Consider the following 27,854-nt stretch of genomic DNA (forward strand, 5'->3'; position numbering starts at 1 on the left):
CCTTTGTCTGAGTCCGTTTCGGTCCTCCGCCTAGTTATTTATTTATTCCTTTTCATTTGTGGGGTATATTTTCATATATCCATATATCTCGGTTATTGAATGACATTCGATTCTGACACATATATGCCTAAAAGCAAAGCCCCCAAAATGGATGATCTGGACTACAGTAAGTGAAGCTGCTTCAGTGTTGTGTTTATTACTGCATCACACACGTAGGATGTTACGTTCTTTTAAAGGGCTAAAGTGTAATAGCATCTGTTTTATTTTGATCATTTCTTCGGCTTTAGTACACAGTACAGCTTTCCATCACCAGTCATTGTCCTGGATTCATTCATGCTTGGCCTTCTTCAGTTTTTACATCTGTATTGTGCCTATTTACTTTTATTTATCAGTGCCAACACGCTGTATTTCATAAGTGGCTTAGAGAAATGTTAACCTGGTTTGCAGCTAATCATTAGACGTCTTTAGGATCTGATTTTGTTTCAAAGGTCCATTATTACAGCTTAAATAGTCTAGCTTTTTCATATTGGAAGTTGACATGAAACAGCTTATTTTGTCGAGTTGACATGTCCTGCAGTGTCACACGTTATACTTAATCAAAAACCATTTTAAACAACATTTTGCTAATTCTTTTGTAATTGTTATGTGTGCAGTTTTTACAAACATATCCAGTAACTACTTGAAATATGTGTACTTTTAAAAATGCATTTCTCGCATCTCAGGACTATTTTAAATGAATTAATGAGGGCAAAAGGTGGTTAAAAATGCTGGAAAAATTAAATGGTGACTTATCTCAGCACATAAAAAATAAATTTTTGCTTATACTTAATTAGGCACATTGCAAAGACAAGACATGTTTGAAGATGCCTACTTACAGGGTGGTCTTTCTCCCCCCAAAAAAAGAAACCGTGCCACTATGTTTGATTGCTCATATCTTAAAAATGCATATAGTTGTTTGCACGATTTTTGGTGTACTTCTACAACTTATTGTAAACAACAAAATGACGTCACTGTGACAACTTTCTACAAATAAATAAATTGTTTGGCCCCCCAAAAATGGGGCCACATGGCGAAAGAGAAGCAGTTAAATTTGATGCCATTGAAAACGTAGCTAAACGCATTACTTATTTATTTGTTTGTAGCAAGTTGTTGCTCATGATGATGTTACAGTGATGTTGTTGTTTACAAAAAGTCGTAGAAGTATGGCAAAAATCGTGCAGATGCCTTTATGCATTTTTAAGATATGAGCGATCAGGGGCCAGGGGTCGGCAACCCTTTTTGACCTGGAGTGCCATTTTTTTATTTTCCTGGTCAATGGCTGTGCTGACATTTGTGTGGAATTTTAAATATTTCTTATATTATGTCATTGTAATTATGTAATAACTAACACGCAAGCAACAGTGAGAGAGGAGCAGGCTATTTTATTTATATGACGTTTTTCGCACCTGCATTCCAATCTACATCTTGATTTCATCCTTACTCATGATCACGCAGCATGTTTTCATCAGCTGAATAGGAGTCTGAACACGATTAAAGTGTGATGAGGCTCGCGCTGTGCGTGCAAGCCATTCGCGCATCACAAGAGTGTGAATGTGACCTTGGTTTAAGGAGGGTGTACCTGTATGCTGGGTTGGAAATCTCAAGGACTAATAGTGGTGTTTTTCTTATTACATCACGTGTTGTTCTGAAAGCAAAAAGAAACAAATGAAACAGAATGTAGGCTGTCATCCGCACAGCCTGACCAAATCAGTGCGGGCGCGTTTACTTGCGCGATTAACCGAAAGTGAAGCGCTGCCGGCTCGTGATGCGCGAATGGCTTGCACGCGCTGCACGAGTTTGTTGGGTATAAAGCAGTCTCGTCACATTTGAACTTTTTGTTTAGCCTCCCATTCTGCTGATGAAAACACGCTGCGGGATTATGAGGAAGGATTACATCAAGTGTAGACTGGTATGCAGGTGTGGCATTTCTTATAAATAAAATAGTCTACTCCTCTCTCACGATTGCTGGCGTGCCAGTGATTACCCCTCTGCTGGCACGCGTGCCATGGGTTGCCGACCCCTGCTGTAAGCTTTCTGACTGATTCTGTTCAAATAGCAGATGTCAATCGGGTTGCATATTTAATGTCTGTGTGATTTATTGTGGTTTTAATCTGAAGATAGTGAAATTCATTGTGAGGAACGTAAGAATTACACAGAGTGTTTGTTGGTGCCTGCAGGCATTACTTTCAGAGCTGCTATGGGTTTGGCTCTGTTCTGTCCTGGCATGCTCCCTTAAACCATCCAAACACCAGCTGGTGTCGTAAGAAACCTCTCAGTCCACAGAAAAGCTGATATAAACCTCTCCTATCCCAGTGAGGCAGTATGTAAACGATTCCTGCCCATGTTCGGCATCCTGAATCCTGATTACGTTTCCATCTCACCTCATAAAGTGAATGATATTAGACATAGGCCAGCAGTTATGGAATGTTATCAGCAGGACTTGTTACCATGGAAAGCAGGTGACGGTGTGAGAGAGGCCTGGGTGAATAGGAAGGGAATTCAAAAGACTCCTCCTTCAGGCCCCTTTCTTTCCCTCTCTGCAGTCCCAGCGGACCTGAGCCCAGAGGAGCGCTCTGAGCTGGAGGAGATCCGGCGCAGGAAGGGAGCTCTTCTTCTCGAGATCCAGAGACTGAAAGAAGAGCTGAGAGAAGCGATTATAGAGGTGGAGGGGCTGGAGACCAGCACAGAGGGCAGGTTAGTCTCTCTACTACTCCATACACCCATTTATACAGTGATGGATGAAGTACACAAATCCTGTACTTTAGTTCAAGTGCTGATATCCTGATGAAATATAATTTCATTAAAAGTGTTAATATCATCAACGTAATTACTGATGAAAATGTTCGTTGACTAAGTGTTTTTACAGTAACGAAAGATGAGATAAAAAGTATGTGTCATCACTATAATTAAATTATTTCGATTAAGATGTACTGTTGACAAAAATATTACGAGAAATAAACAGCATATTTGCAGTGCACTAACAATGTTTTTAGATGATGAAAAATCTTGTTGAATATTGATGATTCAAATGATCTCCATAAACGCAATTATTTGTTTGACGATTAATCGTCAGCCAAATTTCTCAATCGTGACAGCCCTACCAAGGCTAATACTTTACGCATTATATGCTGTTATTGCAGGAATGTATTTCAGGTTGACACAAGGTTGTATATAACTTGACATTTTTAAATAAAGCAATGTTCGACTATTATAGTTTGACATTTATTTATTTAGTTTTGCTATTTTGCAAATCAGTGTTTCCCAACCTTATATCTGCGACGGCACACTTTTTACGAATAAAAAAATACCACGGCACACCACTTTCCCACATAACCATCGTCGATAGTTTTCCTTTTCAAGAACTTGTCTGTGTTTTCTGTCCGTCTTAGTAGCGTGTTTACTTGTAATGTTTGAAATTCGGCAAAAAACACAAGTCACATAGCACTGAATGAGGTCACAGGTGGCAAGAGCGCTAATTGGGTAATGAAAAAACAACAAATTTGCTTTTTTAATTTGTAAATTTGTTCTTGCAATGCCACAGCAAATTACAGGGATGCAAACTCATGAGGGGCGAAAAAGATAAGACGATCACTGGTCCACGAATAATTTTCTGGGGATATTTCTTTTAAAGAATAAGCTAAAAGCACCAATTCCAGCTATTTTAGTGATTCAAGTTTATTCAAGTTCACAGTTGTGCAGAATTAGCTACAAAAATAAAGGATACTTTGTTGTGGCTTGCTTCTGTTTCACTAATTTGTTCAGTTTCATTAATTGATTAGTTCAGTGACCCCTTCTGGAGATGACACTAGGTGGTGACAAATTAGCGTCTTATGTGCTATGAGTGAGTCATTGAATCATTTTGAGTCGTTCATGACTGAAATCTGCCAAGAGATTTTATAGTATTTAAGCATTAAAAGAACAAAGCAGATCTATAGTCTTCCTTAAGTTTGTGAACTGCAGAGCATGACTTTTCATCCAAAAAGACAACAGCAATAGTCTAATAATATTAATGAGTATCAATTACGTATTTACCTTCGAAATGATAAGGTAATATTTAATTAAAAGAAATTATGAGACATTCAATATCCCTTTACAGATTTTGACAGTTTTTAAATATTTCTTGTTGCTTAGTACTCTCAAAGACATTATTGGTGAAGCAAAAACGTGTGTGAAAAAAACACTTTGGTGTAAAGTGGCGTCACTTCATAGACTTCAGTGTATTCTGCAGCGCTGACGCGAGTCATGTGAAAGACCCTTAACGCGTATAAATATCAGTCACTTTTGCACATTAATCATTGCTCTTCACAATCACAAAAATGACCGATTATGGTTTAAAAATGGCGAATTTCGCTGAAAGGTGAGGAGATTGGATCCCTGAATTTTCACGGCACACCTGACAATCTTTCACAGTGGTTAGGAAACACTGCATTAAATTACTATAGCGTTATTTCCCTTGCATGTATCGAAAACGAGTTTTCTAGATTTTACAGCTGCTGCAGTACACTAACCGTGCAAAGTTTCAAGTACAAGGTTCCATTTAGATCTACTCAAAATATTGGTAAGGAACAAGGTTCTCAGCTTGGTTTGGAAGAGTAGCCTGTATAACAATTATGGCTTGCATTTGCATGTTTGTTGTCATTATTGTTGAGCACTAAATGCAAATAAATTCATAGAATCCCTCTTGTATGTTAGCTGGCTTTTTTTTTTTCTCCAGTTTGTCTCCTCTAATGGTTAACTCGGCTAGATAACATACTTTATCTCCATACCTGTGGTTGTGTAAACAGTAAAGTCATTTATGGATATTTTATTTCCCCAACTCGTCATACTGAATGTTCAGTAGGTTAATAGGACAATCAAAGTGAGTGTAACAGTTAAAGGATGGGCAAGGAGGAGGTGGGAACCGGCTGAACAGTCAATATAAAGTTTAATGTAAAACAAACATAAACGCACGGCTGCATGCGTCTCTCTCTCTCTCTCTCTCGAACTGGTGTCTCCGGCTCCCCTTTTATCTCGCTCTCCCTCTGATCATCTGATTCAGCGCCGACGTGCAGCCTCAAGGCCCGGCCACTCCCTCCTCCTCGTCACAGTGAGGTATTATATCTCATACCTAAAAATGATACTGATAATAATCTCCTTTTTTTTTTTTTTTTTTTTTTTAAAGTAAAACTTTACAGAAGAGTCGACATGTGGCCATGGGGAGGAAAAAATTCAACATGGACCCGAAAAAGGTACAGGAAAATATTTTTTCCCATTTTATTACCCTATTAAGAATACATTTTTTTAAATTCCAAACCCAAATTATTTGCTTTATCTGTGAAGCACAAAAGTTAGACAGAATGTCCAAGCGTCTCTTTTTCTACAATGAAAGTGAATGGTGATTTAAACTGTCAAGCTCCAAAAAGGGCACAAAAAAAAAAAAAAAAGCATCATAAAACTAATCCAGATGACTTGTGCGCTATAATTCCTAGTCTGATAATCTTCCACTCCGCTGCAGGTCTCAAATCTCATTTGTGCTTGATGTATCGTACCAGGTTGGATGTAATTGACACCAAACGCCATTGGTTCTCATGTGCCAATTTTCAGTGTACTCGACCGCAAATGAGATTTAAAAGCTAAGATTATTACAGTAATGTATTTTAAAAAGTGTTATAGTATAGTCTTTTTCTTAAACTGTTTCCTCTCTGTGTTGACAGGGCATTGTATTCCTAGTGGAGAATGAGCTGCTCAGACGCACTCCAGAGGACATTGCTCAGTTTCTGTACAAAGGAGAAGGACTCAATAAAACTGCAATTGGAGACTATCTCGGTGAAAGGTACTGTAGAGATCTGCTGTAGTCAAATTACATACACAAATCCTCAATTCAAAACACATTTATAATGCAATTGAAATCTCTTTCTCTGTTTCAGAGATGACTTCAATATTAAAGTATTGCAGGCCTTTGTTGATCTTCATGAATTCACAGATCTGAACCTGGTTCAAGCACTTCGGTAAATAAATATCCCTCCCTATATGTTTGGGTTTATAATTGAAATTGATTATTTATAAGAGAAAAACCAGTATTAAGGGCTCGCACATGGGCGTTTGTGCTCACTACAGGCAATTTCTGTGGAGTTTCCGGTTGCCAGGCGAGGCTCAGAAAATTGACAGAATGATGGAGGCGTTTGCTCAGAGATACTGCCACTGCAATCCTGGAGTCTTCCAGAGCACAGGTCTCACACATGTTCTGTGCTGCAATTTTAAAGGAATAGTTCACCCCAAAAATATAAATTGTCATCATTTACTCACCCTCATATTCTGCGAAAATCAAGCTGAGAAATTCTGGATGGATTTCATAGTCATTCTTTTCCATGCAATGGCAATGAATGGTTTTATAGACGTCAAGCCTCAAAAAAGACGGCATAAATATACACCGCACACACATTTCTGTAAAATAATCAATTTTCTGTTATCCTAAACCATTCAAATGGATTATAAGTATATTTATTAGGAATGTGCAGAACTGCCAATTTTCATAATCGCCTAGTCAGTCGGTTGTTTGAAGGACTAGTCAACTAGTCGCTGTTAAGGATAATAATTAAGCACCGCTATGCTCACATGACCGAGATCAGACACATTTCGGAGGGATATACACTATTATATCCATTTTGGATATACACTAAGCGCAGCACTTCAACATTGTAACTAAAGGATATTCAACTAAGATATAAGCTAAATCACTGTACAATCTTATTGCAGAAAAACTGTCAAAGTAAGAAATAAGAAAGGCTCCAATACAAAGCACCACTTATGCACATCCTGAACACAGAATGACACTCTTTAATGTAACCAGAGCATTTGGGAGTCTCAGGGTGATCCTCATTCAAAAGCACAGAACTGCAAGATAATATTGTGGGTACACATCTGGTTCACGACACCAAGCAGACAGAATCAGCAGAAGACTTTAACCTTGTGCGACCCCGCATCATCCTGTGTGGACATTGTGTTTAGTCTTCACTATACGCTATGCATAATTAAATTTCATTCAAAGCGACTGATCTCAGTTCAGAACACTCTGGGCTGTCAGTAAAGGGTTCAACTTTCGACACACCGAGTCATGTGACAAAACAACATGGCACTGATCACAGCTGAGTTTGTGTTTGGGAGAAACGCCAACAAAATTTTATTTGGTAAAAAACCTCATTACGTTTTTACATTGAAACCTGTTTAAGTCAAAAGATTAGAGTCTGTAGTTTCATCCGATATGCCATTTTTAAAATTTCACAGATTTATCGCGAAACGGCACGCTGTTAAACACAATGACTGCGGACATGGACTATAGGCATTTTCCCCCCTTGGAAATCCTATATTTACTGTGCATTATCATATTGAGAAACAATGGGTGCATTCAAAAGATGGAAATGGTGCTTTCAGAGACTTTATATGGAGTTAGGATGAATATAAGGTGCATTTCGAACTGTTCTGAGACCAGTGCAGACGGACAGCACACTGGAGGTTAAGTCATTCACTAAATAGGGAGCAAGGGAGCATCCTATAGCTTTCCTATGCAGCTAAGTGCATTCACTCTGACAATGCGACCAAAAGTTCAGTTTCAGGCTGCAGATGATGTTTGGAAGACTCCACATGTTTGGCAGACATGGGACAATGATAATCAGTACATAGATATAGAATTTATAATGCTAAATGTTATTTTAACATGGTTGGCAGTGATTGGACAATGCTGGCTATTACTTTGAATCAGAACTAATTTGGCTCATTTCTGATTGGTAAAATGCTTCAGCACTGACGATCACTTGTTTGTTTGACAGTGCAAAGAGAGAACATTGAGATTTTGTTGTCAAAGTAGAAAAAAACATGGTAACAAAATTAAAATCAAGTCAAATCATTTTTATTTGTAGTTTTTTATATGTGCTTTTCCCAATACACATTGTTCCAAAGCAGCTTTACAGAAAATCAGCTGTAATGTCTGTAATGTTTCAAAAGCATGAATAGCCAACACTTCTTATGGAAACATAATAAACAATTTAATAATAAAAGATAATTAAAAAATCTGATTTTCTATAGCTTTGTATTAATTAAAATTTCACAACTTAGTCCCACTGTCCACATATGAGCACATACATTTTTAGGATTTAAAAAAAAATTTTTTTTATGTTTATTAGGGGCTACTAGTTACAAATCAAAAAGGGAAATGGAAAATGCACACAGCAGTCATGATCGGGTCTCAGGAGGTACATTTCTCTAAAGCACCACACAAATTTGGGAAATTATTCACAGCAGATGATTTAAGGTCTGACAGTGATCGTCTTATATTGTTGATTCGCCACTTTGATGGCTGAAACAGCAGTGGTGCACAAATGAAATAAACTTAAAAAAAACTTTGTGCTGAAGGTTTTATGGTGCTGACTATTATTCACTTTAAAGCACAGCAAGCTATAATCACAAAAAAACACTCCAAAAAGTGGTGTCTTTCAATTAATTTGAGAATTGCATCTCCCGTTAAGACTGCCACCAATAAAACTATTAATTTTAATAGTCGACCCCACTAATCGACTTGTCAGTTGTTGGAAGACTAGTCGATTGGCCGACCACCGTGGCACATCCCTGATATTAATACTAAATTTTAATCTCGCTTTGTCAGCCTAACCCTTATTTTTCCACCATCAAATCAATATCAAATCACTTTTATTGTCACACAGCCATATACACAAGTGCAGTAGTGTGTGAAATTCTTGGGTGCAGTTCTGAGCAACATAGCAGTCGTGACAGTGATAAAGACATATACCAATTTACAATAACATCAGATTAACACAACACAATTTAAAATCTAATATACACATATTTACACACAACACAATATACAAATAATAACATACAATGTACAGTATACAATACACACAATATAGAATACACATTATACAATAAAAAAGTATATATAGTATATATAAAATGTACAGTAGGTTGTATTGTACTGTATTGACATTCAGGCTGTCGGTTGATAGTCAGTTGCCAGTGTGTTGTTAAGAGAGAATATAATATAATAATAATATAATTTATGATTACACCATGCTCATCACAGTGCATTCTGGGATAGCCTAACTGGGGAAGGATACATACAATGCTACCTTGGAATGTGGCCAAAACGAGATATCTTAGGTGGCAACATAATTATGATACCTACCTTCTGGATCAGCCTTAACATCGGGAGCACGGCTATGATGTCTTCTGAAGGCAGCTCACTAGTTTTTGGTTGACTTGCATAGATGCACTTAATAGTCTTCAAACTATGTCTTCTCCCCACAGACACCTGTTACGTGCTGTCATTTGCAATCATCATGTTAAACACTAGTCTGCACAACCCAAACGTGCGGGACAAGCCCACAGTGGAGCGCTTCATCAGCATGAACAGAGGCATCAACGATGGAGGAGATTTACCAGAGGAGCTGCTTAGAGTGAGTGTGTACATTTGATAATGTGTTGAGTGCATTGTAATATAAATAATATTGCATAAAGACATCAGCATCCCAATTAATGTGGTGTGTAATTATAAAACGTAATGTTTTAAGGCTGTTGATTTATTGCAATTAATTATATAAAAAATAATGCTAATTAATCATTAATGCAATTAATCATGCCCTGACCGTACGTAAATTCCCTAATAAACATTTCTACCATCGGAGCAATTCACGGTTGAAGTGTCACATTCATGGTTTTGCGGGTCTCAGTCAGCAGGGGGCAGTCAGTGTGTCTTCAGCTGTACAGGTAAAAAACCAACAGTTGTTCAAACAGCGCTGGACAAAGCACAACAGAATGCAGAGGTCGCGAAAAATGTTTTCAAACAACATTTAAGTTGACACAGCATCTGAAAAGCACATCATTGAAAAGCATGAATGTTCCAAAATAGTGAAATGTCTTCATATTCTTTTCTGAATACAAACATTTATTACATTATTTTTAAGGCTGTCGATTTAACATGTTAATTCGGTGCGATTAGTTAAATAGAAAATAACGCTTTAAAAAAATTAATGCAATGAGCAAATATTTATATATGCAATTAATTGTGATTAATCACCATGTCATGTAATAAAGTTGATTAAAAATGTTACTTAATTTACAGCCTTAATTATTTAATATTTAAATATATATAAAAAAGGATGGATGGATATTATATTTATAATTATTTTAAATATAAAATATTGAATTATATTTGTTTGGGGCGGGGGGGGGGCCTTTTTCAGCAAATATTCATATATGTGATTAATTGCGATTTAATTTGATCAATTAATCTGCAAAGCATGCTTTTTATCTTTTGACAGCCCTAGTTTTATTATACAATGGATCGTTTTAACTCTCAATTGGTTGAGCTGTGATCAAATCCATTTGTATACTTTTGACGGCACATTTTATGCTAATGCACAAAGTAGCTATGCTGCTTGGCAACCACACACAATGTATTAATAATGCTTTGTGTTTATCAAACATTGGTGTCTTTCATCATATTGCTGTTGCTTCTGTTGCTAAAAACTGCTGTTGTTAAGACCCTCGTAAGCGTGGTAAACTCACTGTAATGCACAGACCTGAGTACAGACTTTAATAAATGGAGCAAATGTTGCACTGCTTTTGTCTTTAGAATCTGTATGACAGCATCAAGAACGAGCCCTTTAAGATCCCAGAGGATGATGGGAATGACCTGACACACACTTTCTTCAACCCTGACAGAGAGGGCTGGCTCCTCAAACTGGGTGAGTCCCTCCTGCTGTCCACCAGCAATGTTTCTGTTTTCTCGCTGCTCTAAGTTTTCTCGCTGCTCTGTGAATTAATGTAAAACTGTTGGAAGGGTCTCTTATTGCTGTTGCATGATTTTCTGTTATTTTATTGCTGCGCTTTGCACTTTTTTTTCCCTGAAACCTAGCAAAATCATTACTTCTAATGTGTTTGCCACTTTTTTCTGCATGGCCAGCTCTGTGATCTCTCAAGCACTAAAACTTCTCAATCTTTTACCCTCTCCATGTGTCTCTTTTTCTTTCTTTTCCTGTGATCCGTTCTCCCTCATTCCCTTCTCCCGATCTCTTCTGGCTCCTGCTCTGCTTGACCTGTGATTTCTCTGCCGCTGGTGCTGTTCAACCTGCAGGAGGTACGTAAAGCCTCTCTTCCCTTATTTTCGGAAAAACTTCTAAACTAAGTTAGGAGTACCCATGTCTTAAATTAAGTCTTAAGTCTTAGGGTGTGTTCACACTTGTTGTTCGGTTCACTTGGTCCTCTTGGTCCAGACCAAAAAAGAAAATGATGCATTTAGTCCTGGTTTGCTTAGCGTTCACACTGGCATTTTTAACACCAAACCTAAAGATACGAAACAAAAGACATCAGGAAAAAGTCACAACCTGATTGGACAGCTTTTATGTTGTATATTTTTTTGACGTAACTTGCCGATCATCCAAAACAATACTGGCTGCTGGGCGAAATGTGCTCGTTATATTTATATATGTATATATCGAGCTGAGAACAAATGAAGAGCTAATAAAATGTGTAAAGGAGTCAAAACAGTGCCAGGAATTCCTCAGTTGCACACACAAATGAAGATATGCTGTAAGGACGGCTGACGGCGGTTCCGACGCCTGTACCGAGCTGTAATGGGCAACATAGCTCCTATGATGAGAAGAACCAGGTATGCTTGAGGTCAGTATTTGGCAAATTACTTCCTGTTTTTGGTCCATGTTGCGTTCATATATCAATCAAACCGCACCAGAGTTCGTTTGGAAGTGGACTGAGACCCACTATTCAGGCTGTCTCGGTCCACTTGTTTGGTGCGCACCAAGGTTCGGATGGCAGCGTTCACACTTGTTCAAATGAACTGCGCTAACAGAGCAATCGCACCAGAGTTCGTTTTAATCGAACCACACCTGCCAAGTGTGAACATACCCTTAAATTTACTTTTTTTAATTTAAGGCCATAAAAAGTCTTAAATATCTTAAATAAATTACAAGATGTATTACATTTCATTCGCTGAGGTCTTAACTTTTGGGGCGTGAATAGAGGAGACGCTTAAAACGGTCTCTTGTTTCTTTCAATTTTGGGTAGTGAAATTGAAAGTGCACCTCTGTCTCGACCTCACCTGTCGTACAGTGAGCACGCACTCTTTCTTCTCTGAGTAACCATGTTTTTCAGTGTCTGCCTCTCTCGGTGGCTAGACTGTGCTCACTTTGTATCTTGACAGTCAGGAGATACTCTTCCAATTCATAGTTTAATTTAGAGACCGATAGAATTGTAATTTGCGTTGTGTTTTAGTTTCTTGAATCCAGTGTTCCAGATAGGTGTTTTTAGATTGTTTGATGGTCTGATTTATTCTGATGTTTGGTTGAAAAGCAGTGCTGGTCTGAGGCTTGTTAGTGTTAGTAGTGTTAACTGGGTTAGTGAGTCTCAGAACCAGCTGACTGAGGGTCGTTTTTCAGGGTTCAGTTCTTGGGTTTGTAGCGCTTTAAAATTTAGCGATTTTGTGGGACTTGATTTTAAATGCATCCAAAAATTGAGATCTTTTTTTGTATGTTAATAATCAATGGGAATCGTCCTAATTCTGCCCTGCAAGCATTATTGGGTTTTTCCTTTGGAATTTCAACATTAAATTGCAGAATTCTGTGTGTAGGGCTTCTGTTGGATGTTTGTCCCATCTAGTGTAGTTCTGATCACTGAATGGACCCCATACCTCTTCCATACAGCACTATGGGCTGTATGACACTATCAAAGATTTTACACCAGATTGGAATTGGTAATTCAATATTATAGAACTTTTCCTTAATAGTGTATAGAGCTCTTTGAGCTTTTTCTTCAAGTGCATTCACTGCCTTACAGAAACTCCCTGATGCAGTGATAAGCAGGCTAAGGTAAGAATACTGCATGGTGTGCTCTAGGGCGGTGGTGCTGCCTAGAGAGAACTGGTATCTATGTTCCTGACATCTGGGCTTTTTCTGAAAGACCATAATGTTTGTCTTTTTGACGTTTACTGCCAGGGCCCAGTTCTAGCAGTAGTTCTCCAGCAGGTCCAGATGTTGCTGTAGTCCCTGTGGTGTGGGTGACAGCAGCACCAGGCCATCTGCATAGAGCAAAAACTTGATGTCTTTGTCTTGCAGAGTGAGTCCAGGAGCTGTAGACTGTTCCAACAGCACTGCTAATTCATTAATGTAAATGTTGAACAGTGCTGGACTCAGACCACAGCCCTGCCGCACTCCTCTCTTCTGAGTGAAGAGCTCTGTTTGTTTGTTGCCAATTCTTATTGCACATTTGTTGTCCGAATACATTGATTTTATGATGTCATAAACTTTACCTCCTACACCACTTTGTAACAATTTGTAATATAGTCCGTCATGCCAAATGGAATCAAATGCTTTTTTGAAATGAACAAAGCAGACAAATATTTTCCCTTTTTTGGGATCCCAATCTGACTCTTGCTCAGGACACTGTATTCGTTAAGGAAGTTTAGAATTCTATTATTTAAAATACTACTAAATAACTTCCCCAGATTACTGCTCACACAAATGCCTCTGAAATTATTAGGGTCCAATTTGTCTCCACTCTTGTGAATTGGGGTAATAAGTCCTTGGCTCCAGATGTCAGGGAAACAGCCTGAACTAAGTTCAAGTTTGAATAATTTGAGCAGAGCTGTCTGCAGCTCAGGTGTGCTGTGTTTAAGCATTTCACCTAGGATGATGTCAGCGCCACAAGATTTTTTGCATTTTTGGCTTTTACGTTTTTGAACCAATTCATCATGTGTAATTGGAAAGTCAAATGGATTTTGATTCTTTTTTTGTGTTTTCATATATTTGGAGTCTTTGTTTGACCTGATTATAAATCACATTTAGTTGTTTTGGTGGGATTTCTTTATATAAGTTTTCAAAACGTTTTTCCAGATTTCTCCATTTTGGATTAGTAAATCTTGTTGTTTTGTTGTGCCCAAGTTATTCCACAAATCCCAGAACTGATTTTGAGTTATTGATTGTTCAATTTCGTGTAAGCTTTTGGTGAGATTGTGTTGCTTTTTTACTCTAATTGTTTGTTTGTATTGTTGTAATTTGGAACAGTAATCAATTCTTACGTCTGTATTCTTTGGTTCGTTATGTTTCAGAGTTGTTTTCTTAATGTTTTGCAGTCTGTGTCAAACCACTTTTCCATTTTGGTTGTTTTTTTAGGATGTTTTTTGCCTTTCTTTTTCAACTTAGTTTTACAGGCTGCTTTTTGAAATATATAGTTGACTTCATTTGTAGCCAAATTTACACCATCCTTGTTCATTTCAAAAAATTTATGAATAAATGTAGTGATTTGATTTTTCAGTTCTTCAGAATTGAGGGCCTGGATAAATTTGTCCGTGCTGTCTGGAGTCCATCTGTATCTCTGCTGGACTTGAAACATTTTACTGCTCTCCAGTCTACTTTGTTTTGCTGTGTTATGTCTTTTAATATATATGTTAGTTTGGTTATGGTCTGAGAGTTGAGTTTACTGTCTGACAGTGAATGCACTGAAGGAGGAGGGGTCCATGTCAGTGATGGCATAGTCAAATACACTAGCTCCAAGACCTGAATAACACGTGAACCTCCCTAAGGAGTCCCCTCTAATCCTACCATTAAGTATGTATAGGTCTGAGGCTTTGCAGAGGTGCACTAATTCTGTACCATTTTCATTTACAATATGGTCGAGATTGTTCCGTGCAGGGAGATTGTTTTGTGAGGCTCAGGGGTCTCTGGCCAAATACATGTTTGTTGCCCTTTGGGTCAATATTATCAGGTTCAGTTCCAGTTCTTGCATTAAAGTCTCCACACAGCAGCATGTTTCCCTGGGCCTGGAAATGGCTAATATCTGTGTGGATGTTGTTCAGACATCCCTCATCATGGTAAGGGGATTCTGCTGGAGGATTGTAGATGGCACAGAGATAAACTATATTACCAAAAGTATTCGCTCACCCATCAAAATAATTGAATTCAGGTGTTCCAATCACTTCCATGGCCACAGGTGTATAAAATGAAGCACCTAGGCATGCAGACTGCTTCTACAAACATTTGTGAAAGAATGGGCCGCTCTCAGGAGCTCAGTGAATTCCAGCATGGTACTGTGATAGGATGCCACCTGTGCAACAAGTCCAGCCATGAAATTTCCTCGCTACTAAATATTCCACAGTCAACTGTCAGTGGTATTATAACAAAGTGGAAGCGATTGGGAATGACAGCAACTCAGCCACGAAGTGGTAGGCCACGTAAAATGACAGAGCGGTGGTCAGCGGATGCTGAGGTGCATAGTGCGCAGAGGTCGCCAACTTTCTGCAGAGTCAATCGCTACAGACCTCCAAAGTTCATGTGGCCTTCAGATTAGCTCAAGAACAGTGCGTAGAGAGCTTCATGGAATGGGTTTCCATGGCCGAGCAGCTGCATCCAAGCCATACATCACCAAGTGCAATGCAAAGCGTCGGATGCAGTGGTGTAAAGCACGCCGCCACTGGACTCCAGAGCAGTGGAGACACGTTCTCTGGACTGACTAATCACGCTTCTCCATCAATCTGATGGCAATCTGATGGACGAGTCTGGGTTTGGCGGTTGCCAGGAGAACGGTACTTGTCTGACTGCATTGTGCCAACTGTGAAGTTTGGTGGAGGGGGGATTATGGTGTGGGGTTGTTTTTCAGGAGCTGGGCTTGGCCCCTTAGTTCCAGTGAAAGGAAATCTGAATGCTTCAGCATACCAAGAGATTTTGGACAATTCCATGCTCCCAACTTTGTGGGAACAGTTTGGGGATGGCCCCTTGGCCCCTATCAAAGATAATTATTAATTATTAAAATCAATAGAACATTGATGAGAATCAATGTTAGCTTTTTTTTTATCCTTTAAATCAACAATTATCAAAGATAATCGTTAATTGTTAACATCGATGAAACATTAATTAAAATTAACATTAGCTTAATTATCTTTGATTGAATTTGAATGATCAATATCAATTATCAAAAATCAATAGAATATTAATAAGGATTAACATTGATGGGGCACCACCCTGGAATCAGGGACTAATAACCAAATAGTAAAACAGTCTCAATATTAGATTGTTTTCTTAGGAAAATCGACATCCGAAGAATATCGATTATCGGGAAAAAAAACAATGAATGAAGGCTTGAATCCGAGCACTGACATCCCGTCAGCATGACACAGGCGTATGTAAAACAAACCAAAACACTTCTCTTTGTAATATAAACAAAAGTTTATTTATGCAGTAATATCAATTAATAATTAATACAATGCAGTCAATAAACTTCCAACTTACAACTACAAACTAAACAGTGATATGATTAGATATGGAAATAAAAATAATCCTATAACACATAAGGTGTGTGTGTGACAGTGTGTGTGTCAGTGTGGTTAGTGAGAGAGAGAGAGAGAGAGAGAGAGAGAGAGAGAGAGAGATTATTAAGTGACAGCCCGAAAGCTGATTTCACGATAGCTGGAGAGAAAGCAGCTGTGTTCATCACTCAGAGACGCGGATTTACGAGCGGGGCTCCTAAAAGTCCTGCGTTATTTGACTCTAATGGATGAACTCAGTTTCTGTCTCACCCGCGATGGTGAAAATGCACAACAATCCAATTTGGTTGGACCACAATACAGCAAAACAAATTTGTGATAATTAATACCCTGAGTATTAATAATGAGCGGACATGGCGGTCCGTAAACTGTACAAGCAAAAACCTTGAAACACAAGAATAACACACTATAATATTATATCTCTGCCCAGACGTAAACCTCTTACTTGAATCGCATGAGGACACAGGTAGAATGTGTTTTCCTCCGTCCTTTAACTCTGACCCGGTTCCTTGAGGCTCGGGTGATGACGGGAGGCCGTTTCCTCGCTCTGTTGGCGGGCATGGCTGTTTATTCTCAGCGGGCTGGCGGAGAACTCAGAAATGTCGACTTGATTGAAGATGGAAGAGAAATCTTTAATCTCTTCACTTCTGTAGGCCAACGGATGAAGATGCGAATTGCTCAGCGGTCTCCTTCGGATCCGTTAGAGTGTTCGGTTGAACACAGAGTAATCTCAACTCATCCAGCAAGATGGAGATCGTATGGCTACAGTTTCAAGTCGGACATTACTTCCTTGTGCCACGAGGTTGCACCTGAGAGCAGCAAAAAGCTACGTCCGTATTCGGTGAACTAAGTCGCTGGAAGCAATTCACGAAACATCTCAGAGGTATTTCTACTCCTGATGACATCATGTTTGAGGGACGTTCTGTTGTGTGCCTCATCCAATAGGAGTTGAGAGTTCGATCCTTTAGTGAGCAAGGCTTCATGGATTTGTAGTCTGTTTTGGACTCCCTTTGTTTGATTTTGGCACGATTTTTATCAGTAAGATTTACGACATGGAATGTGTGGGGGCTGAGTTAGGTTTTACAACTTGTGTTAGGCCTGCCTTTGTCTTCTATCTGAATACATGAGGCCCAACAACCTGCTAATTAATTATTTAATAAGGTCTTAAATTTTTCTTTTATTTGGCCTTACAAAGTCTTAAAGTATTACATTTCATTCCTTCGAACCTGCAGATAACCTGGAAAAGGGGCCCCAGACATATTTAGAGACCCGAATATCATAGACAATTGAGCTTTTTTTTTACTTGGGCCAGTAAGCAACAACCTAAAATAATCTAGCCATGATTTAATTGTGCAGTTACAAATTAAAGGAATATTCCGGGTTCAGAACAAGTTAAGGTCAATCGACAGCATTTGTGGAATAATGTTGATTACCACAAAAATTTATTTAACTCGTTCCTCATTATCATAAAAAAAAAAAAAAAAAAAAAATCGGGGTTAAAGTGAGGCACTTACAATGGAAGTGAATGGGGCCAATTTTAAGAGGGGTTTAAAATGGGCTATAACTTTACACAGAAAAGGTTAGTAAGTGATTTTCACACTAAAGTCATGTTGACACGTATTATTTCCGTCTTGTGGCTACACTTTTGAAAGTGAGGATTTTTACATTTATGGATTGGCCCCATTCACTTCCATTGTACAAAAAGTGCCTCAGTGTAACCGGATTACAAGTTGAGAATTATTTTTTTTTATATGGTAATCAACATTATGCCACAAATGCTGTCGATCAAGTTTATTGTATTTCCCGAACGTTTTTCTTGTTTTGTTTTGTTTTTTCCCCATCATCTCAAATGTCCTGCAACTTATTTACATAATTTATACGTAACTGATGCCGGCTGGTCAAACACTCGTGCACCAAAACAGATGAAAACATCAGTCATAGAGACTGTAGAAGCATTTTAAAGTTGCTAACTCCGAATGTTTTGCCTTTACAAAGTACTTTATGCAACCAGTTTAAATATTTTGTCCATCATAAAATAATGTTTAATCACACTCGAAGTAAAACATTCAGTCAGTGAACTGGATAAATAGTACATTGCAAAGAGGATTGTAAATATCAGAAATATCCACAGTCACGGATGTTAATGAATGAATAGAATACAACAGGCATATTGTTTTACTCACAGACTAAAAGCTGTTTATTTGTGCACAGCATAGATTTACAGATTTGTTTTTTGAAACCGATTGGCTGGGTGGCTGCTGGTCCTAGTGCCTGCCACATGCAATCTCTGTCAGTGCGACTTATAAAGAGATGCTTTTTGTCTCTCTCTCTCAACAACGCGAATTTAGCCAGGTGCGTCTTATTGTCAGGTGCGACTTTCTTTCTGGAAAATACGGTAACTTGTATTGAACCTGGAATATTCCTTTAAAGGCTTGTTTTGCACCTCTAATGCAATCCAATCTTTCATTCTTAGGAGGTCGCGTGAAAACATGGAAGAGACGGTGGTTTATTCTGACAGATAACTGCCTTTATTACTTTGAGTACACGACAGTAAGTCATACCTTCAATTACATCGCACAAAAAGAAAGACATGTTTATTTTACCTTATTTGTTAACAGGACTGAATTGTCTTGGAACACTGGTAGAACTGAGTAATTGATGTGATTGTGTGTAGGATAAGGAGCCCAGGGGCATCATTCCATTGGAGAACCTGAGTATCCGTGAGGTTGAAGATCCCAGGAAGCCAGTGAGTCTGTTGACACTTTAAAGGGATAGTCCACCCAAAAATGACAATTCTCTCATCATTAATCACCCTTATGCTGTCACCTTCTGCAGAACACAAACTAAGCCATTTTGAAGGATACACACCGATCAGCCACAACATTAAAACCACCTGCCTAATATTGTGTAGGTCCCCCTCATGCTGCCAAAACAGCGCCAACCCGCATCTCAGAACAGCATTCTGAGATTATATTCTTCTCACCACAATTGTACAGAGCGGTTATCTGAGTTAACTGGCACCAACAATCATGCCACAGTAGAAATCCCTGCGTAGTGCAGCATTAAAGTGTCACCAAACCACGAACGTGGCAACACTGTGTCTGGTTTGGCACAACACACTGCATATACGTCAAGCACGTGGAAAAGTGTGAACGAGCTTCTCAGAAACACACGAAAGAGACTGCAGATGACAATATTTATAGTGAAGAAGGGCTTAAATTTTGGTTTGTCTCTCAGCCAAAGTGATCGTATTGCTTCAGAAGACATGGATCAAACCACTTGAGTCATATGGATTACTTTTTATGCTGCGTTTATTTCCTTTTTGGAGCTTAAGTTGACGTACATTGTACGGGCAGACACATCATATATCCTTCCTTTGTTTGTATTCCACAGAAAAAAAGAAAGACATATGAGTTTAAGGCTGCATGAGGGTGAGTAAATGATGTGAGAATTGTCACTATCCCTTTAAGTGTACAGTCAAGCGTTCCGCTTAGAATATTCTTTACATTTATTAATGCTCATACTAAAAAGTTAAGTGTAATGATTCCTTTGGTACTGTTCATTGATCAATTACATTAATCTGCAGAACTGTTTTGAGCTGTACATCCCTAATAACCGTGGGCAGCTGATTAAAGCGTGTAAGACTGAAGCTGACGGGAGAGTGGTGGAGGGAAATCACATGGTATACCGGATCTCAGCCCCCACTCCAGAGGAGAAGGACGAGTGGATCCACAGCATCAAGTAAGTGGTCCATCACAACTGAATGAACGTGCTCAAGGGATTTATAAGAGATCTCCGAGGACAAGCCAGTGCAAGGGGCAGCAGGTTTAAAAGAGTGAAGGATCTAGAGTGACACAACAAAGTGCTACAAATGGTTGACGAACATTAAACACCGTTCACACCAAGTGCGATGCAAATTTTGTCAGCCTCTGAGAGGTGTTTTGCATAACTGAACTAGATTTGCATTTGCTGAAGGAAATATTAGTGCTCGCCAAGCAGCAAATGAATAATGTTCAAGTTTTGGTAAGTTTGGGCTTTAGTTCTGCGTAAATGAGATGCTGCATACAAGAATGTACACACAGTAAGTTTATGTGGACTTCAAAAGTTCACAAAGACTAAATAATAATATGACTAAAATAATAATGAAATAATAATTTGTCTTTTTAAAATGTCATGTAAATGCTTTAGTCCGACTGAAATTGTACCGGTCCTGTTTTTGCGAAACATGGGGGGAAGAATGATAATACATTCACCAGATAAAATCAAAAGATAGATAGATAAATAAATAAAATATAAATGTATTGGAAAGATCAATTAAATAATGAATAATAATAATAATAGCAAATATTTTACAGCTTGATAGGCCGAAACTGTGCCTGTGTTCATTTGTAGAAATAGCAGAACACAGTTGAAGAACATTTGAAAAATATCTGAGCTCAGTAGGTCCTTAAAATGCAAGTGAATGGTGATCAGACTTTTGAAGCTCCAAAACTCACAGACAGTCAGCAAAAACGTCATCCGTACAACTCCAGTGGTTAAATTAATGTCTTCTAAAGTGTCACGATCAATTTTGGTGCGTAAGAGATTAATATTTAAGTTCTTTTTAACTCTTAATCTTGCTTCCGGTGAGCAGCAGTATGTGCGTGTGACGTAATCGCATTGGCATTTGAAACACACGAGAACTGACCCACGTGAGTCGCAGCCGGAAGAGCAGTGCTGTTTACAAGTGAGTAGGAGGAACGCTGTGCAGAAGCTTGGTTGGTTTTGGTTTAGATCTGTATTTATCTGTTTCTTTACTCACAATGGTGCGTTTGTGTGCTCATCCTGGATGTCTCAACCGAGTGGAGAACGTGAGATTACGTCTGTATCATGGCAATGCGAATACGTCACACGAGACACCACTTGGACTCCACCCTCTTGTGAAGCTTACCAGAAGCATTGGATTATAGTTAAAAAGTACTTGAATATTGATCTTTTACACACCAGAAGTGATCGTATGACTTTAGAAGACATTGATTTAACTGCTGGAGTCCTATCAATGATGATTTTGCTGTCTGTGATTTTTGGAGCGTCAAAATCACCATCCACTTGCATTTTAAAGATCTACCGAACTAAGATATTTATTTTTCTTCAAATGTGTTCTGCTGAAGAAAGAAAGTCATACACACCTGGGATACCATGAGGGTGAGTAAATAATGAGAGAATTTTTATTTTCGAGTGAACTATCCCTTTAAAATATTCACTGTTTTAAAAGTATAGCCACAAGACATAAACAATATGTGTGTTAACATGATTTTAGTGTGATAAAATCACTTACTAACCTTTTCTGTGTAAAGTTATAGCCAATTTTACAACTTTGTTGCCATGATGATGTAATATCAACAAACCCTAAAATGACTGTAAAAATGACAATTTAAACAACTTTACAGCTCAAATAATAGAAGAATTAATGTAAGTGCTTTTATAAAACTATAAGCTTCACATTTCTGTTTAAACCTTCCAAAATTTGGCCCCATTCACTTTTTGCTTTTTTAAAGAAAACAAGAGTCGAAATTAATTTTTGCTGTTGATTGAGCTTAACTTGTATTGAACCCTGAAAATTCCTTTAACACATGGTTTAAATCGTATTGTAAGAACAATAATCTGATGTTCGCTGACAATTTAAAAGACATGAGCAAATCGAATGATATATAGCCTAAACCAGCAACTAAAAACATCTGTTGTGAGTTGTCCTACGTCGTCCTTCGACCTTCACCTCAGTGGAAAACTTACCTGCGCAAGTTTATCTAAGATGCACAAAGGATTTTCCAGTGGAGACATGTATGTGAAAAATTCCAAAATAGCTCATGTGGCACAAAATCCAGACGTGTTCATTACTGTCTTCGTGTATTTGTGACAGGTGCCGTTTCACATAAAAGAGGTGTGATGCTGCAGGCTCATCACAGATATAGACCACAAAAACAGCCTAATGATCGCATTATCATAAAGACAGAAATGTATTTGTGATAAATCCAATAAATCCATTCCATGGAGTCTTTAAGTAGAGCACATGAAATGATCTTCTGCCTTGTTGTTGTTTCAGGTCTGCTGTGAGTGTGGACCCCTTCTACGAGATGCTTGCAGCCAGGAAGAAACGTATTTCCCTCAAGAAAAAGGAAGAGCAACAGTGAAACATCTTCACTCCTCCTTTATTTTTCCATCCTTCACTCCAGCAGATGACAAAACTCCCTCCATTCTGAAACACTTCCCTGTTTCATTGAGGTAGCTGTTGTCCCATCATCAGAAGGATTAGTTTTGCTGGTTTTAAGGAGAGATGGATGTCGTTAGGAATCCGATCTTCTTGGTTCTGGATTCAGCTGGTATTCATATCACACTAGTCTGTACAGACCCCCATACTACAGTATGTTATGCTGACATTCCATAGGGTTGTACCTACAAACATAACATTCAGACAGCTGCACACATCTCCATCCTGCTTCCCTAAAGGAATAGTTCAACTAAAAATGAAAATTCAGTCATTATTTACTCCCCCTCGTGTTAAATAAAAAACCCATATGCGGTTATTTTTTCAATGGAACACAAAAGTAAACATTTTTGAAGAATATGCATCTCTGTTCTAATGGCATTTCTTAGTGATCATGTCTACCAATCTCCTGAATGGACATTAAACATAAAAAAAAGCAACCATAAAAGTAGTCCATATGGCTGATGCACTATATTGAAAGTCTTCTGCAGTCATACAATAGCTTTGTGTGAACAACAGACCAAAATTGAAGTTAATGTATGATATTCGCAATAAAAAAAAATGGTAAAGCACAATCGGTTTCTACACACATGCCATTTGGGCGTCATTGATGTAGGTTTTTCTTGGTTTTCTTTTCTTTTGTCTTCTTTGGAGCTTGAGAGCCGTGGTTGCTATCAACTGACATTACAGTAAGAACAGCATTTTAACTGTCTGGAACAAGAACGAGTTTTCATTTTTGGGTAAACAATTCATTTAACCCTTTAGCAAGACACTGGCTTTCGTTGTTCATCTCCAGCTCACTACTACTTACCCACTACATTCCTATTCTGCACACTTCCTCACCTCATCATTAGTTCATTACTTACTTTCACCATTTTAACATTGTACTTCCTCAGTTACCTCTCTCTCCACTACCGATCTCACATTTGGTGGCTTCTGACCACCACTCTTGCTATTTACAGCATTGTACTGTGAAGTTCTTAAACATTACAGGGTAGACGACCACACAGCCTGATGTATTCTTCATCATTACCATAATCAGGAACAGATCTAACAGCCTGTAGCTGAGTTGAGCTTCTCTAGCTTTGTAGACCGTGTTACTGATCTTTTAGGAGGTTTCACTCATGCTAAGGTTTTTGTTAGTCTTGTCTATTTTGCCTGTCTTAGCGTTTATTTGTCTAAACTGACACTATTATCTCTTATTTACTTGAGTTTATGTACGTGTTCTAAATGAAGTTGAAAGTGAAGGTCATTGCTATTTATACCACATATCAATCTGAGAGTGAAAAACATTAATATATATTGATTTAAGCATATCCTATCCGTTTACCTGAGTTACGCATCACTTGAAGCATCCAGTTCACTTTTAAAGTGTTCTGGAGCATATCATGATTTTCTGTTAAAACGAATATAATTATATTCTATTTGTCAATTGGGTGGTGTATCGGTATGTGAGCTAAAATGTTCCCTAGGATGAAAAGCAATGCTGGTGAACTTTATCCATCAAGATATCTGTAGAAACTCACCTCATTAAATAAGCTCCTCCACATTTAAAAAAAGAAAAAGGCCTAGAAATATAGGCCTTAAAATTCACCACAGCCCTGTTTCTGAATGTTCTTGCTAGTGTTTGACCTAAAAGTAGGTTTAAACTTTCACTTTGATAACTCGACCACTGGGGCTACAAAACTGTACTGGGGGGAATCTTACAGAAACATGTCCAGGCCAAATTTGAGGTCAACCACATAGTTGAAAGTTAAATAAAAAAATAAGATAAAAAAAGGTTTTGCATAAAGAAAATGAAGCCTACCTGAAATCGATAAATCTTTTTGCAGTACAACTAGAGGTCGACCAATAGTGGGTTTTGCTGTTACCGATAATTAAGATGGGAAAACAGACCGGTAGCCGATTAATTGGCCGATAGTTTTAAAAATGTATAATATGAATTAAACCTTTCCACTCAGTGTACAATAGTGCTGAACTTTAGTAAGTATTACTTTCCATGGCGATACTTTAATACATTTCTCCCACACTGTTACCTTCTTCAAATGCCATATGAAAATAATGACAATATTACAGGTCAAATGTGTTTGTAGTTCAGCAGTAACATTAAACACTGCCTTACAAAGCCAAATAGCAACTGTATACTTCATAACTACTGATAATATGTATTATATTATTTTATTGTCATATTAAATCTATAAATGATGTACAAGAAATGGAGGAAGAAAAAGAGATAGAAATAAAATCAACTTTTTAAAGGTCATTTTAGAAAGGCATTGTCTAGAGTATATGTGCCCTCACATTGTATTACATAACAAATATTTCAGATTTCAGAAGTGTTTTGTACATAACTACGTCATAAAATTATGAAGTTTGGACTGAAGTTCATTTTGTCAGACTTTACTGTCAAAAAACTTTAAAACGGAAAACTTTAAAACCGTTCCTGTGCTTGCGCTTGGTCTTCTGAAGCAGACGAACGGCCGAGCAAAAACAAAACTCAGGCAGCATATTCATGTAAGGTTGGAATTAATGATGGATTTACTACTGATAATTAACTTTTAAATTCACTTAGAAAAAAAAAACCTCTTCGGAGTGCTCATGTTTATAATCTGACTGGAACAAATTGGACGCCCTCAACCCCAGAAAACAAAATTCAGCGGATCTGCACAAATTCATAATTGATTTTTTTATTCAAAACAGCATATTAAATGGAAAGGTAAGCAGTTTCCATCCTTGACTTAACATCGTTCTAACCATTCGAACAGCTAATGTCCGTTGGCAATGCAATTCTCTAGTACAGCAAATAGTTATACACAAATAATTAATAAACCACCTTTAGTCTTGAATGACTGATTTATCGTACCATGACAATCATAATAACGTGTATTGTATACTTGCCGTGTTTTAAACCGGTGTTTGAAGCATCCATCTCTATAAATAGCCTAGTCACCTTGCACAACAAACTCCACGCGGAGTCAGTGATTGTTTTTTATTTAACCTCTAGAGGGTGCCATTGTACTGTAGAAACCAGGAGTTCAGATTGTAGAACCCTCCATCGCCGGCCATGGAGAAATTAGTTGATTTTTTCCGATAGCTGATAGTTAAAAACGCATCTATTGGCCCCAATATATCGGTCGACCTCTAAATACAACATAATTTTACTGACAATTAAGCACATTTCCCCCGAAAATCACATTAACATTATTTATTTAGATGTTCAACTTTTTTTTTTTTAATATGCATTATATTTTTCTGTAAAAAAAAAAACTATGCTATATATATATATATCTCAGCATTGTTGTGTTTTTTTTTTTTTTTTTTTTTTTTTTTTTTTCCATTACTGAAATGAGAATTGGTCCTAAAACAAAGTTTTGTTTGTTTATTTGTTTGTTTTCCCCCATTACTGAAATTAGAATTGGGCCCTAAAAATAATGTTTACATTTTCTTTAAGCAAGATAAATCTTCTTATGTCTGTCTTTTTATTTTGGGGTGACATTTTACTGGACATGTTTGTGATTTCATGAGATTCCCCCTCTTACCCTTTGCTATTACAAACAACAACACTCGATGCTGTTAAAATCTTTCAGAATGTGTGCTTGCTAGGTCAGATAAAGAATTTATTGCTGCTGTGTATCCCATGAAGAAGACATTTAAAAAGGTGTTTTTTTTTATTATTATTATTATTATAACTGATCTGCAATATGTGCCAGACGTAGCAATGACCTGTATTTCTGTTTGTGTGAAACACTAGTTAACTCCCTCTTACTCAGTGCTGTTTGAAGGAGTTTCATGGCAGCTTATTTCAATGTACTTTATTTTATTTTTTGCCTTTTTCTGTTTGTAAATATTTGTTGTTATGTTTGTTTACAATGCAAATAGATAGAATTTTATTTATTGTTTTCTTTTTCTTTTTTCTTTTTTTTGTAAAGAAATAAGGATCAGGGTTGCATGTTGTACTGAATCGAAGCATCTTTTGTAAACGGTGAATCTAATGTCAAGGTTTCGGGCATGCAAGGTGACTATTAGCATTCCGTAATTCTAATTCATACATGGCCCTGCTAGTCAACAAATTGGCATTGCAGTTAATATGCAGTCTAGACGCAAGCATTAAGTAACAAAACGTGTACTAATCAAAACAAATATTTTTTTTTAAATGCAGACGATAATACGGAACACTAATAGCACTCTGGAATCCAACATAATAGCCGCTCTATTAGCCTACTAATAATGGAAAATGTTATTAATGAGAACTGTTAACAGTGCATTTTGCTTCACTTTTGTGATTTTTCCCGATTAGTATAAAGCTTTGTTATAGTAATGGATGTCTTTATGACATTTACTACTTTGGAGTTAGAATCCGTGTTTATGGCACTTTAGTAGAGTTCAGCACAGTTCAGAAGCCCTCCTTGTGTATGCAGTATGATTTACTCTCTAGAATTAGTACTGAAGTTCTTAACTGGTTTAAGCTTTGCTACACATGTTAAAGGTACTAGTACAAAGCACCCATATCAGATAATTTGAAGTTAATATGCTTCATGTTGTGTTGTATGTTAGGGGCCATATATGAGCTATAAGATGACTTACCTAAAGGGGCTCCTGGTGTTAAATTGCATCAACTGTTGACTGCAACAGTACATTCCTAGTTATGATATAAGCTATGTGTTTAAACTAATAGTTTGGGCATGACATGGTCTAATGAAGACAGAAGAATGACTCTAAATGACTTGAATATATTTTGAAATCTAAATCTGGACTTTCTTAATAAAAAGTGCAAAGGTGCCAAAGCCTTTTAGCTAGTCAATAGGAAAATAGCAGAACAAGTGAAAGCATTTCTTCCTCATCTATTCTTTCTCCCTGTTTCTGATTGGACACAGAAAGTTACATATGGTTGGAATATGCTTCATGTAGCAAAATGAAGACTCAGTTATGGTACACTGATGCCAGTCAGCTCTAATAAACAAAAAGATCGCAAAACGACATTCATGTTGTTTGTCCTTTTTTTATTAATAGCCAATGATCATTCATTAGTGGTTAACTCATCTTGCACCTCGTCTTGCAACAGACAAGAATGACACCTCAAATAATTTGGATTGTTTTTTTTTGGAGAGGTGTGTTATTACTTGTGATCAAACTGAGCCATATCTATCTCTTTTGATTTGGGCCTGTAAGTTACCACACAGACAACCCGAGTAACTCCACAGAAACACTTTAACAACCATTCTGAACACCTTAGTAACTTCATAGCAA

At 37.6% G+C, this 27,854-nt stretch overlaps 1 protein-coding gene across 1 annotated transcript; it reads left to right on the plus strand.

The window, feature by feature from the left end:
* LOC127452636 (cytohesin-2) lies at positions 1 to 27,586 on the plus strand. Its single transcript, XM_051718264.1, has 12 exons — positions 1 to 166; positions 2,583 to 2,733; positions 5,201 to 5,267; positions 5,733 to 5,851; positions 5,946 to 6,026; positions 6,136 to 6,248; positions 9,340 to 9,488; positions 10,667 to 10,778; positions 18,837 to 18,913; positions 19,038 to 19,109; positions 19,950 to 20,104; positions 22,446 to 27,586. The coding sequence occupies exons 1-12, from the start codon at positions 100 to 102 to the stop codon at positions 22,531 to 22,533; spliced, it is 1,251 nt and encodes a 416-aa protein (XP_051574224.1). The 5' UTR covers positions 1 to 99; the 3' UTR covers positions 22,534 to 27,586.
* Positions 27,587 to 27,854: the final 268 nt, after the last annotated feature.

Source organism: Myxocyprinus asiaticus, chromosome 15, assembly GCF_019703515.2.
Source record: "Myxocyprinus asiaticus isolate MX2 ecotype Aquarium Trade chromosome 15, UBuf_Myxa_2, whole genome shotgun sequence".
NCBI classification, from domain to species: Eukaryota; Metazoa; Chordata; class Actinopteri; order Cypriniformes; family Catostomidae; genus Myxocyprinus; species Myxocyprinus asiaticus.